At 35.3% G+C, this 14,823-nt stretch overlaps 1 protein-coding gene across 5 annotated transcripts in view; it reads left to right on the forward strand.

Moving 5' to 3' along the window:
- Positions 1–14,823, forward strand: part of LOC129717863 (uncharacterized) — a 123,257-nt gene that overhangs the window by 12,727 nt on the left and 95,707 nt on the right. For all 5 annotated transcript variants that reach the window (XR_008726766.1, XR_008726767.1, XR_008726765.1 and 2 more), the window contains exon 2: positions 5,953–8,129. Coding sequence is in view for 1 of the 5 variants with exons in the window: in XM_055668094.1 (XP_055524069.1) it covers positions 6,345–8,129 (1,785 nt within the window). In the remaining 4 variants the exon portion in view is untranslated. The remainder of the gene's footprint in view (positions 1–5,952; positions 8,130–14,823) is intronic.

The following is a 14,823-nucleotide window of genomic DNA, read 5'->3' on the forward strand; positions in this document are numbered from 1 at the left end:
CACTTTAAGTCAAGAATAATTTGATTTTTAATTTTTATTATCATCATTATCATTACCATTATCATCATTGAATATTCGGCCGTCTCTTCAGCCTTCTCTTTCATCGAAAATTGGAGTCACCCTAATTTGTGATTATGGAAAAATGAGCGCTCCATCTTGTGTAAAAACTTTGTAGAAGACAGTTCTTCTCTAGAATATTATTATCGAGCTCTTGATCCAAATTTCCCCCAAAGCTCGTTTCCTAGAAGACTGACGAATAGATAGCTTAGCGTCTCCACCCTTTGAACAGTAAAAGGAGGCGCACGGTTAACGTTTGTGTTGGAGTAGGTGGGAGCTTCTGTCGCGAAACTCAAATGGCTATGGGCACCAAAATTCACAGGATTGGTTGAATAGCTATAACCATTCATTTTTTCCAGTTTGAGCTTCAGAGCCGCATTTTTTTTTGTAATCTACCTAAAAGTAAGAAACGAATTTTATTTTCCTAATTCTAATATTTTTTTCAATTATTTAAATGAACTTTTGTGGTTTCTATAGAAAGAAACTTTTTATAGTGATTTTCTATAATTTTTTTATGTTCTATAATATTGTTTACTGAAACATAACACACAAAATCATCGAAGAAAGTTTGTTTTCATCTCTTATTTTTCTTTAGTTATTGAAGATTGTCAATAAAATTATTCTAATTTGCTTACAGAATTACTATTTTTTTTCGGTAAACGTTGGAAAATGGTAGAAAATTATTGAAAAAAATTATATTGAAAATTTCATTTTGGTGGCATTCTTTAGGAAACTCCACAAAAGTCCATTTTCTTAGATAGATAGAAGTATGGTGTCTTCGGTGAAGTTGTTTATTATAAATTGTGTTACAATTTTACCGAACAAATGCATCTGTATGCAAAAATTTGAAGATTTAAACTTGTTTCACACTTTCAGGTGGATTAATTACAATATTCTTACTTCTACAAAATAGAGAATAAATAATAGAAGAAGTTTGCTGAAGACACTACGGCTCTAGAATCAATATTTTTGGGTCAAAATAATTTCGATCACGTTTTTGCAGTTTTGGAAACAGTGTGAAAAAGAAAGAAAAAAACTAAAAAAAATACAACAATATTATTAAAAATAAAAATTTCGAGAAACCCGTTTTTAAAAATTTGATTTTTTACGATAACCAAATAAACGAAAATAGTAACTCAACATTGAAAGTTGTTCGGGATTAAAAAATAAGAAAGCTTAAAATTTAAAAATAAATATAATATTTTTCACAGTGTAAATTTTTTTTTTGGAGAACTACATTATTGTCTATACCTTTGCCAAAGACACTATACCGATCTCACAAACCGTTTTGGCTTTAAAAATATTTTTACATCAATAGATACTCGGTGCAGGAAACACTCCCAAAGTTAGATTTCCGTTAGAACAAAAAAATCAAACAAATGATAATGAAATTTTGTTGGCCCCAGTATATGCAGGAGTATGTCATAAGGCCGCAGAGTAATTGCTCGCCAGGTAGGTCGCTTCTTTTTTTTCCTTGGGTTGTATCCCAGAGTCCGGAAGTCGCCGTCTTAAAATTCAAAATAGTATCAGAGGTTGATTTTTGGCTTCTGTGCAAAATCACAAGGAAGATAATACCCATATTGGGTGGTATTTTGTCACTCTCGACTGTTTTCCAGCTCCTCTTCTTCCAAAATAGGGAGCGGTGTTAAACCATCATAAAAGCATTTTTCACCCCCAAAAACCTAAACATGCCAAATTTAGCCTCATTTGCTCGATACGTTCTCGAGTTCATATGTATGGTACCCCCCCCCCTTATTCTAAAGAGGGAAGAGTGTCGAACCATTATGAAATTATTTTTTGCCCCCAAAAATCTTCTCATGCCAAATTTGGTTCTATTTACTTGATTGGCTCTTGAGTTGTGTAGACATTTGTGTTTTATTTGGATGGGATCCCTCCCCTCGAGATGAGGGAGGGGTGTTGAACCACCATGAAAAAATTTTTTGCCTTAAAAAAATCTTCACATGCCAAATTTGATTCCATTTGCTTGATTAATTCTGGAGTCATGCGAAAATTTGTGTTTCATTTGTATGGTAACCCACTTTCTAGAGGATGGAGGTTCTTCAAACCACCATAGAAATATTTCTCACCCCCAAAAACTTCCACATGCCAAATTCGTTCCATTTGCTTGATTAGTTTATGAGTTATGCAGAAATTTGTGTTTCATTTGTATGGGAGCCCCTCTTTCTAGGAAAGAGGGTGCTGTCAATCTACCACATAAATATTTCTTGCTCTCGTGTACCACCAAACGCCAAATTTGGTTCATATTGCTCAATTAAATCTCGAGTTCTACAGATTTTGTGTTTCGTTTGTATGGGAGCCCTCCTTTCCGGAGCAGGGAGGGTGTCAAACTACCACAGAAATTTTTCTTGCTTAATTAACGCTCATTAACGTGCCAAGTTTGGCTTCCTTTGCTCGAATAGTTCTCGAGTTATGCAAAAAAAATTATGTTTCATTTGTATGGTGGCCAGAGGAGGGAGGGGTCTCAAACTAACATGAGAACCATCCTCGGCCCCAAGAACTGCTACATTCAAATTTTCATGTCGAACGTTTCAGTAGTTTTTAAGTCTATATGGATCAGACAGACAGATAGATAGACAGATGTATAGATGTTCGTGTTTTTTACTTTTCCCTCGTCTTACGGTGAATATTATTTATGTAATGTTTTTATTTTTCCAAAAAAAAATATAAACTGTAAAAAATTTAAGATTTCTTTTTATTTCGGCTTTTTTATTTTTCATTTTTTTAGGTTGAAACAACTTTCAATGTTAAGCAAATATTGTGTAGTATTTGAAGTATAAAGTCAGATTTTGAAAAGTGGGGTTTCTGAGATATATTTTTTGATCTGGTATATTTTTCGGACATAAATATAACTGTCTACAACTTTGCCGAAGACATCGTACTAAATAAACGAACCGGTCCGTCTTAAATATTTTTTATTTAGAAAAAATTTGACTTTTTTATTTTCATTTCTCCATGATCCGTCAGCCATCAATATTTTGGCGACATTTTGTAGTTTTCATAAAACTTAAGATTTAATAAAATAAGCTTCTTGAGATAGGGTATCAGCTCTATTATCGTCAGAGGGTCAGTGAAGTCATAGAATTATGAAGAAGTCATTATGAAGAATCGTCATGCAAGAAATTAACGATCTTGGACATCTTTCACCCCCCTGACAATAATAGATGAACCTGACGATAAAAGAGGCGAAACCCTATATAATTTACATTTTTTTCGTTAAAAAAACTGTGTAATATTTTTTTGAAAGACAAAATTGTTAACTACAATTTTGTCGGAGATGTATCACCAATTCTGGCTATAAGAAAATTAGTCATAGATATTTTTAGCGAAATCTATATCAAGGATTATTGACAGGTCAAGGCTGCGCCTCAGTTATTTATTTACTGAAATAATTATGTCTAATAATATCGATCGGCAGAAGCAAAAAAATACCTAAATTCCATAAAAAAAACAAAATAACAATATTCAATAAACTGAACAAAAGTATATCATGACTGGACATATTTACTTTTGAGACGTCACACTCTACTTGCATGCTGAAGAGTGTGATGTCTCAAAGATAAAAAGGTCCACTCATGATATATTAAAAATCATAAATGTCCCAGTTTTAATATTTTTTTTTTTGATTGGCTGAAACTTTGCATAGAAGTTCCTATGGGCGAAAGATGTCATTTTGTGCTGTTGGTTTTATTTTCTGGAACACGACTCATTTTTGAGAAGCTATTTAAAAATGCTATTTCGGGAATGTATTGATGATTACAAATATGTTCAGAGGCAAAACGGTTTGTTTGATCGGAGTGACGTCTTCGGTGAAGTTGAAGAAAATGATTTTATCTTTTCCAAAAAAAATATACAAAAGAAAAATTAAAATAATTTATCAAAAAACGCTCATTCACTAAGGTCGCTTTTTTCGCGTTTTTTACGCGGGTTTTTTACGCTGGTTTTTTTACGCGGATTCCGGAATTTACGCTTTTTTTTTTCGCGGATTCCGGAATTTACGCGGTTTTTTACGCGGATTCCAAATTTCTGCGTTTTTTTACGCGGCACGTATCCCTCGCGTAATAAGCGATTTTAGTGTATTCTAAAAATTTGATTTTTCTAAACTTCAAAAGATTACCTAAACAATAAATACTGTCCGAGCATAGAGAAATCAACAAGAAAAAAAGTTATAATATTTTGAAAAAAATTTAAGTTTTTTTTCACAGGGTATATATTTCGGAAGGATGAAAATATTATCTACAACTTTGCCAAACATACTATGCCAACCGTTTAGACTGTAAAAATATTTTTAAATTGCCCATAAAGTGCTCTACTGGAGATTCTCACGCTCAACTCAACTAAGTCTCTGAAGAAGTTATTTTTGCTTGAAGCACCAAAATTCACAGAAATAGTTAAAAACTTTTTCCCCAGTTCGATTCAAACTCTAGGGCAACAAAAATATATCATGAGTGTACCTATTTACTTTCGAGACATCAAATTCTACAGTATGCAAGTAGAGTGTGATGTCTCAAAAGTAAATAGGTTCAGTCATGATATATATTTATTTCACTCATTAAATATTTATATTTTGTTTTTTTATCGAATTCTCGTGAATCAGTCTTCAACTGCCGTCTGAGCTTCGGTTATAAAATTTGCTGACCATAAAAATTTTATTGAATTTGAACTGGATTCATAAATTTTTTATTTTATTTCTAAGTTTTCTAAGGTAATAGTGAATGATTTTTTAAAACTTGATTTTAAACAATTGGTTCGTAATGCCTTGATCAATTACTGAAAATATTTAGCGCTTAACCCATTCACTTTTTTGGTTTGAAAATTTCGCATCAGTTTGTTTTTGTTATTTATTAGCACTTAGCAAATCTTATATCGTTTTGTCTTTTTTTTAGAGCTGGTGCTTTGTAAAGTTTTATAAAATTCTGTCTCAAAATATAACTCAGATTTTCGTATTAAAAAATGCTTGTGATTGATTGTCAAATTTTAAATAGTAAGCGTTTAGAGTACCCAATTTAAAATAAATGAAGGTTACCAATTGAAGCAATTATTTTTAATTATTCTTTAGGCATTTATATTTAATTCGAATTTACGACCGTGGCCTATACAAATTCAATGTTTTGTGAGTTGTGTTTTCAGACTCCGGTCAAATTTCAAAATTTCCGCTTAACGCTGTTTACCTCAGGTCATCAACATATTGGTATCAAATTGAATTTTTCCTGTTTTCAGAGCTCTGATATGATTTCCGAGTGTCTAGCTGCCAGTGTTATGAAGAAAATTTGAAATTATCCAGCCTCAATTTAAAACCATGCATAACATATCATTAGCTAATGATGTTTTGGCCTTCCTGATATATGATTTGGCTGTTTACGTTTGAATTTTAGTAATCATTCATCACCAACCAGTACCGTTCTAGTATTCTTGTTCTCAAGCATTTTTTTCTTTTTTATTTCAGAAAGATAAATATTCCGCTCCTATTTCTGGGCAGATTATTCTCAGCCTACAAATAGTTATTTTGACATTCTGTTAATGAACACTCTGATTCTGGTGACAATTTATCCTTTATGCTAATCAGTTGGAGGTGGGATTTCTTATTTTTTTTCGAGGTGAAAACGCACGAATTGGATAAATAGGTGGGACTACAAAGATCTGTTAAACATCTGAGAGCTTCGATATAGTCATTTTAATAATGGTAAACTCGTTCGTGAAAATTTTGCAATGCTGTGTCAGCCTGAATATATAATGATACCTAGTTCCTGCTTAGTACTTTTCCAACTCTCTCATCAAATGTTTTTTTCTTCCGCCTATAGGCTGCAGGGAGATATTTAGATTAATTAAATAGTTGAAATAAATTCATGCCTAATATTCCATATTTTTTTCTTTTAGTGAACTAAAGAGGATAGACTATTTCGATGAACGCAAAATCTGTATGACTGCAAGTGATTTTATTAGTGAATAATAGTGTAGATTGCACGACTAATGATACATCACTCCGATCATCAACCATCGATCGATTGCTGGCGGATCAGTGTGAACAGTGTTGCAACCTTCCAGTCTCCAGTGTTGTAGCACTGGAAAGTGAACTGTGTGACGTTGCATTCGATTAAATGCTTAACAACCTGCGTCGAATTTTGGAGCAGAAAGAGCCGTGAGCAAGAGAAAGGTGTGCTTTTGTTTTGTTTTGAACACGTGAAGAAGTGCGAACCTGAAAACGCAGTGCTGTGTGAGAGAGTAATAAAATTTTTCGAAGAGAGTGAGCGAAATTCCACTAGCAAACGATGGATTCGATGACTTCGCTCCGACGGTTGCAGCAGCCGCACAAGCTAACATCCATACAGATAAGCGCCGAAACAACGGTTTATACCAGCCTCGATTCGAGCCTCGCGCTGTTGCAGCGTCAAAAGCCCCCCTCGGCCGAGGAAGATAGTGCTAACAGTAACAGTCTCCCCCCTGCAGTGGAATTGTTGTTGTCTGCCGCAGCCGCAGCCAGTGCCGTCGCAAACGCTTCAACCGAACTTGATGTTGCAGCAGAAAAAGTTGTTAAACCAGATTTGGAGAAAGAAGAAAGAGCCAAAGAGAGCAGCAGGCTAAAGTTGCATATACAGCACGACCAGCAAGAGCCAAACGACGAGCTACAAGTGCTGGTGGATTCATCCAGATCATCTGGGGCTCAACTCGAAGGCAGTGCCGTTGCCCTTGCCAGCGATAGTTCGGTGGAGGCCGTTCACGAGAAACCATCGTTACTTGTGCCTGTGGACGACGATCAGGAGTCGCACGTCGTACGTATTCAGATCGTTCAAAAAGAGGACAACAACAACAACAACCGCAACGACAGTCCCGTTAATTTTATGACGACTTCCTTCGGGACTGCAGTGATTAATGTTACAAACAACAGCAGTGCAGTCGTGGTGAACAATCCGTGTAAGTCGAAAGTGTCAATCGTATCGTTCGGACCACCACCCGATCAGGAAGGGTCCCTCAGTCCAACACCACCACCGTCAACCGAGATGGTCCAGAAGCAAACAAGTGCGAGTCCCCCGGCAGGCACTCCAATGGCCAAAGTCGGGGACCTGGACGTTAATAGCGCCACCTATCTGTACTACATGATGTCATCGGGTCAGTGTAGCCCCAGTGACACCCTGGATAGTGGAACGTGTAGTGATATCGAGGTCACACCACCTCCTTTGCCGAAAAAAATGTCCAAATCACCGCAGCCGCAGAAACCACAGCACGCGACCACAACTTTGACGGTGATAAACGGACGCTCTCCAACGCCGGTGGCCGATAAGCCTAATCAGGGTGACGGCGGCTGTGGCGGATATCGACATCAGCGGGTCGGCTCGAACAGCTACACCACCAGTGATAGTGACGAATCCGAATCCAGTCTGAGCTGTGATTCGCTTAATTTTGCCAAACTGTGCGGTAACGTGGGTGCGCTTAAACTCGGTGACAGTTCGAATCCTCGTTCGCCGGAACCGTGCACCAATCTTAGCGACAGTGAAAATGATAATGGGAATAACCCGCTAGGGTCCACTCTGAAGAAGCACAACATTGTCTCGATTCTGCCGGATTCGCTACTAAAAGACATTCGCGAACGTTCGATTGTCGCCGCGAGTGGAAACGCGCGTTCGTTTTCGCCGCCGCCGCGTGACGAAATCGTGACCACAACTCGTACCATTCTTATGGAGAAGATTAACAGCCTGAATAGTGTCCACGCGGGGGGGGCTGGCAGTGCTACTAGTGTGTGCTCATCGTCACCAGTGATGCCGGGACGTGGTGACGCCGGTAGCAACAACCGATCGCTTAGCTTTGAAAATGACAAGTTTTATAAGTTTCACATCAATGAACATTCGAATCTGCCTCCGGAACGGAGCAGCATCAACGGCCACGGCAATAGTTGCTCTTCGTCGGTTATCGACGATGATGAGAGCTTTGCCGGGTTTAAGGATCTAACCAGCGGCACGTCTACGATTCGCAGCAACAAGGGAACGGTGCGCGGGGTCAAGAACCGTGTGCGCAACGGAATCGCGACGTTCTTGCAGATGCAGCAGGCGAACATAAAGGTAGGTGAAGCGACAAAGAGTTGATTTATTTTGGGGGTTTCGATAACATTAAGCAAGGGAGATTTACGACACAGTTTCTTATCACAACAAATGCCGAGTTTGAACGATGAGTCAGTAGCTGGGCGAAATTTTCTTTCTTCCTACGTTAATTTTGCTAAGCAGCCAACCAATCTTATCAATTGTGATAAAATAATTTGCACGTCAGTAGGTATCGCTATTTTTGCTAACAATATATGGGTTTACTTTATCGCCTCGCATTGAGTGTTTAATTTCCGTTTTTGTTGTCCAGTCAACTTTTGCGGTCCACGATGGAAAAATGACCTTTGATTGTCTGGAGTTGCATGAACGGGTTGCGAATTTTGGTTGTAATTGTGATTTTTCAATTAAGAAGCTTCTCTTAGGTTATTTTAAATTGGATTTTGAACTGGAAAAGACTGATTAGAAATGATTTTTTAACAAGCTTGCAAAAATTAAAAGTTATCTATTTGTGATAAATTAACCGTGAAAAAGTTTTTAAATACTTTTTCTGCGGACAAATTATGTATGGAAAACCGTGTTCAATCACAACGTTCGAAGCAAACTGGCTTTCGAAATTGTTGGTTTATAACTCATGGGATAAAATTCGTGGGTCGGAAATTATGTGTGAGACTAGTATCAAAAATCTTAGGATCATTTAAAAAAAATATAATCTACAGCAGTGTAACGTGCTATTTCTGGCGTGTAACTACACCTCTGCTAACAATAATGAGGTGAGTTCTATAAAAATGAACATGTAACGTTGGGAAGCAGAAATTACAGAAGCAAATAACTTTGATACTGGTTAAGGAATTAATTCATTGATGTGTTGACGGATTTGTTAGATACCCAGTATTTATGGACAATATGTTTTGAAAGAATAGTATCATATGGCATGTTTCAAGGTCGTGTAAGTACTTCATCAATATTTATTTGTTCATTTATCCTGAAAAAATCGAACTTTTTATAGAACAAAATTCAATTTATGTCCTCATACTATATGTCCTTTCGAATCATGTAACGATTTTCCGCTAGCATTCTGCAATTTTTTCTATTTTATAGCACAATGTGTTAGGACTTTATCTCCAAATTTTAAAATTTTTTCCTCGATCTATCAGCTGTGGAGTCGCTTGTTACTTTATTTTTTTCAATCAAATAATGACGATTTTAGTTTTAAATTAAACAAGGTGAACTTTTTATCGAAAGTTGCTATGAAAAATTTCGAAACATTTGAAATTCTTCGTTTACTTACAGACTCATAAATTGACAAATAAACTTTCCCGTTTTTTTTTTTAAATGTTTAGGCCGCTACAAATTTTATTTTCATTTTATGTCACTCCCCCTCTTTCTTCAAAAATCTTGGAAATTGGAAGGGAAAATAAATAGTTCAGGCTGTTTTGTTAATATTATTGGTTTTTCGTTATGCTAAATTCAGCATTTCTTCAATTCGCCGTCTTTGAAGATTTTTGATCTTGCGAAGAGTCATCAACATCCGAATTGTTGACTTTGAAGCGATGGAACCAATCACGTCACGTTGTATGTCTCAGCTTGGTTTCAGATATGTCAAAATCGACCATTAAAAGAGTCATTAAAATTGCGAATGCCGGTTGGTTTGAACCATTGAAAAAACTTTGAGCTACATTCTTTCATAGTTTTGAGAAGGAATTTCTCATTATATGAACCCGAGAGAAACGAAAGTCGGCTAGGTCGTTGCTTAGAGATATTTATAAAACAAAAATTTATACCAGCTTTTGAACATTTGAAGTCATTTGAAGACACAGAATAATTGGAAATTGAAAATTATCATCTCCAAGTGCTGCAAGGTTACAGAAGAGAAAAAATCCAATAATGGATATTTATCTTAATTTATTAACTTCAATTGTAGCATTTTCCTCATCAATTTGTTCAAGATGCCCTTCTTCAAGTTCTTCAGGTCATCGTGACAACTCGGTGGTATGTAAAATATTGATGATTGTATCGAGGAGGAAAACAAAGAATTTTTATCTAGTAATCGTTAAAAAGTGAACACAAATATATCTAACTACTTGTTGAGCGCTGGCGTAGGAGCAATTGATAACATAATCATACTGTACCAAAATCCATTACTGTGCCCTCTCGCCACCTCGGTGGAAAAAACGTCTCAATTGCAACAGGAACCAATTAAAACTGTTTAATTCTTATCTATCTCAGCCCATATATTCATCTCATACAACGTGAAAGCATGATTGAAAAAAGTAAAAAAGGCATATTTTTCAACTACACCAATCTACTAATCCATGGAGTGCATTCTTCTTAGTTCCCTTTGGATTTCTCATAAAGTAGAATCCTCAAAAACTCACTTAAAAGCTCTAAATTTGATATTTTGATCGGGCATCTGCACTTTTAAATTCATTTATTTCAATAACCTTTCTCAGCAAACAAAATCCGCAAACCGCAGCAAACAACGGTACTCATCCAGCAGCCAACCCAAGTTTTTTGTCATTAGAGGACCACTTTTTATTTCAATCACTAAACAAAATCACTCACAACACTAAGAAAACTTTAATCTTTCAAATGTTCACCTCTTATTTCCAAATACAAACTTTAATTAGCAAAAATGTATGAGATGAATATTTACAAATTCTAAATTTCAACTGAATGTATTTTCATCAATTTTCACTGCGTTGAAAAAAATCTAAAAGTTGTCAAATCAGTTTCTGTTAATACGAAAAGATCATACTGAATATGTTGAATTATTCCGACATAATTGACAGAAATCGACAGCACTGCAATGGTTACCTGGGTTACCAATTTTTCACGTAAACAACTACATCGGATACCTAGGTAACTTACTATGATGGTTTGCGGCTACGTTTATTTATGAAAGTGTGATTCATTCATGATTAACAGTGTGATGAATATGGGGGCGTCGTGAGATGAATAGTTGAGCAGTGATGTATGTTTTGAGATGAATATGGAAGCGTTGTTTAAAATGATTTGTTTTACGAAATCCAGGATAAATCAAGCTAAGTTTACTTAATTTCCAATACTGGGCGATTCCATAAAAGCATGTGAGCGTTTATTTGTTTAATGATTTCGGAAAAAATTGATGTTTGATCCGTTCATTCTTCGTGAATATCGGCTTAATGAGATGAATAATGGATCAATTGCCCTATTCCAATTCAATCTTCGCTATCAACATTTAAACTACATCTTTTTCACAACCGTTTCAGTGAAAGAATCTAACGAGCATTATTTTGGTACTTATTAAATCACCCTTGTAAGATATGCAACATGCTATGTGACGTTACGTTGTTCTCAATAAACTATACATCTCTAGTGTATTATTGAAAATCATCAGAGATTTATTTGCAAATTGAAAATGCATTATTCTGATATGAATAGTCAACCATATGCCAGATATTACTAATTGCAAAACCCTAAAGCCCCCATTACATAAATAATAAAACTAATTTATAATATATTCTCTTAAAATTTGATATCAATGCAATATATAAAACATATCATGACAGTCATACAATGAATTGCACTTATCCCTTTCCGACCGAGCCCACACAATTGTGTAGGTAAAAAATGACGGATAACGAAACCTAAATGGAAGCAATTCCTATATAAAAACACTTGCTTGCTCAGGTCTTTTATTTTTCGCAGCAGCAGCGATGTTGACACTAGCGTTGTGAGCAATAAAACATTGAATAGGACGTTCAAAAAGCGAGAGTGAAGGTTTTGTTGCATGTGATACATGACCTTCTAGGATGGCAATAAATTTGTTCGCTTCTTTTAGTACCGTGCAATTTTTTATTATAGCTTTACTTTTTCTTGAAGTAAAACACTTTCTGAACAGCGCAAGAATCACATTCCATAGAATTGTTCCCCTTTTTACCACTTGAAATTTTAGAACATTTATGCATATATTTTTAAGCTTACTTTCAGAAGTGAATGTGACCGCCGTTCATTCACTGATTTGTCTATAAGCCCATGCAACACGTCGAAGTTCAGTTTTATCACAGGGGACTTGCCTCCTGTCAAATAGTCCCTTTTATAATAAAACTGGCTAGAGAAAAGTACAAAAATTCATGGAGTTGTAATTATAATGTGATATTGGCAGAAGGAACGCTGTTTCAATATAATCGGCGTTCAACCAAACCGAACCAAGCGTCAAAAACATTTTTTTTAATAGGAGGGATGTTTTGTGATGAATTAGTTATTTACTAATATTTATTCAGAATTTTTATTGTGTGTTCTGCCACAAACGGTGACATATCAACACTATTAGGGTAACTGCTCCTATATTCATCTCAGTACCTATATTCATCTCATCACGCCTTTTTGATCAATTTATCGTCAAACTTAACCATATTTTCAACGTTAAACTTTCAGCCACTTGAGAAAATCGAGAAGCAAATAGATTTACTATCAAAAATTTGTAGAAATTTGACGGTAAATTGAACAAATGAGAGAAACAAGATGAATATAGGTGCACCAAGCTGTTGAGATGAATAATGGAGCGATTACCCTACATATATTTTAAGCTTTATTTCATTGGAAGATTGTGATTGCTTCCGCAGTTAAGTGAATATAATTGTAGGAAAATTGTAAACCTACTTGTCAAGAAAAAAAAAGAAATTTAAAATTAAACCTAAATCTAATCTTATACCTATGTTACTGAATATAAAGTGAGCCAATCGTTGTAATTGAGGATTGCAACGATTTTTGTCGGAACTTAGGCCGATACAAATTTCTTTTTCATTTTATTAGCCCTAAATATTCAACTTGGTCAGACCAATTTAAGATTGCACCGTTCATCTTAACAACATGATTATTGGTGGGTTTGAGAAAAGAAACTCTTGGTTAATGAGGAAAAATAATTAATTGTGTTTTTAATGCATTAGAAGAAGTCTTCCATTTCTGCAAATAAGGAGAAAATCTAGACTTTTCTGCAGCCTACTGCATATGACACGAAGGCTTTTTCTTTTTACGGAAATGGTTGTATCGTCACAAAACAGAGATTTCTTACATCCTGGTGGTAAATCAGGAAGATCAGAAGTAAAAATATTATATAAGACTGGGCCTAAGATACTTCCTTGAGGTACAACAGCTCTAACAGGCAATCAGATTTACTACTCAGATAGTTAACCTGAAGAGTGCGGTCAGTCAACTAACTTTGTATTTTTGTGATGTAAAGAGGAAAACGGAAATTGGACATTTTAGCTATCAAACCTTTATGCCGAACACTGTCGAATGCTTTTTCTATGTCTAGAAGAGCAGATCCAGTGGAATAACCTTCAGATTTATTAGTGCGAATCATATTAGTTACTAATAGTTTGTTAAAAATTCTCACCAAGAAATTTAAAGAGCTTTCGGTAAGTCTTTTGGGGAGGAAATAAAAAATCCCATCATCTCCTGGTGCTTTCATGTTTTTAAAGTTCTTGATAATAGTTCGTATTTCATTCAAGTTTGTTTCTAGTACCTCTTCAGGAAGAAATTCTTGAGTGGTGATCTGATCATACTTCTGTGATACTTCATTTTCAATAGGACTCATTAAGTTCAAATTGAAATTATGAACACTCTCGAACTGCAGAGCAAGTTTTTGAGCTTTTTGTTCATTCGTAAGAAATATGTGGTCACCATCTTTGAGGACTGGAATGGGCTTTGAAGGATTCTTAAGAACCATTGGAAGCTTCCAGAAAGATTTGGAATATGGTTTTAGTTGTTCAACTTCTCTCATGAAATTTTCATATCGCAAGAAGCGTCAAAAACATTATTTAGAATAATTGGCGTTAAAAGTTCAACCAGCCCGTATGCATTCTGCAAGTTGTTACAAAAATTTTTTGTTATTCAATTCAAATGATTTCGTTTTTATAAAAGATATTTTTTTTTATAAATAGATTACACAGTGCAACAATTTTTTTGTCTTGGCTTCTATGAATAAGTTTTTGATGAAGTTTGATACAAAAATAAATTTCCCTTAGTATGGACCCACTCAACCCTAAAGTCGAACAGTGGCGCCATTTTGAATTTTTGAAAAATCGAAAATTTTCAATATTTCTTCTACGCCATTTTGTTTTAAAGCCGAATATCAAAACTCTAAGAGTTTGTCCACATATTAGCATCTTCTAACTCATTTTTTAAAGAAAAAAAGGACAAAAACTGAGCTCAAAACGGTGATTCTACGAAAATGCTTTTGACATGGTTTTAGTTTATTCACAAAGCAAAATAATGTCGAGTATGTAGAGCATTAAAGGCAGTGCGCTAATATCCAAAAGTGGTAGTCAAATTATGTCTTATATTGAGTAAAAAAGTCACGAAAATCGATTGGTGCAATGTGTTCAAACTCCGGGAAATTTGTGTTTGCGTCAAAATACATCGAAAAATCATGCAGAGAAGCCAAGATAGGAGAAAAAAAAATTTTTTTTGTACTGTGTTATTAATTTTCGTATCCATTGGTGGTAATAACTCAATATTAAAAATAAATAAATGGCACTCAGTTTGGTGTGGTCGCACGCTGACCATATACACCATGCCATCAGTTTGAAATCGCTCCACTGAGTCCTATTTCAACATCCGGTATGAATATTGCAGCACCACAAAAAGCTTAGTATCACCTGAAATGGGCAGATTTATGTTACTCTATCGCTTGATTCTGACAACCAAGAGAGTTGCGATCTTCAGTACAGTT

Source organism: Wyeomyia smithii, chromosome 1 (assembly GCF_029784165.1).
Source record: "Wyeomyia smithii strain HCP4-BCI-WySm-NY-G18 chromosome 1, ASM2978416v1, whole genome shotgun sequence".
NCBI lineage: Eukaryota > Metazoa > Arthropoda > Insecta > Diptera > Culicidae > Wyeomyia > Wyeomyia smithii.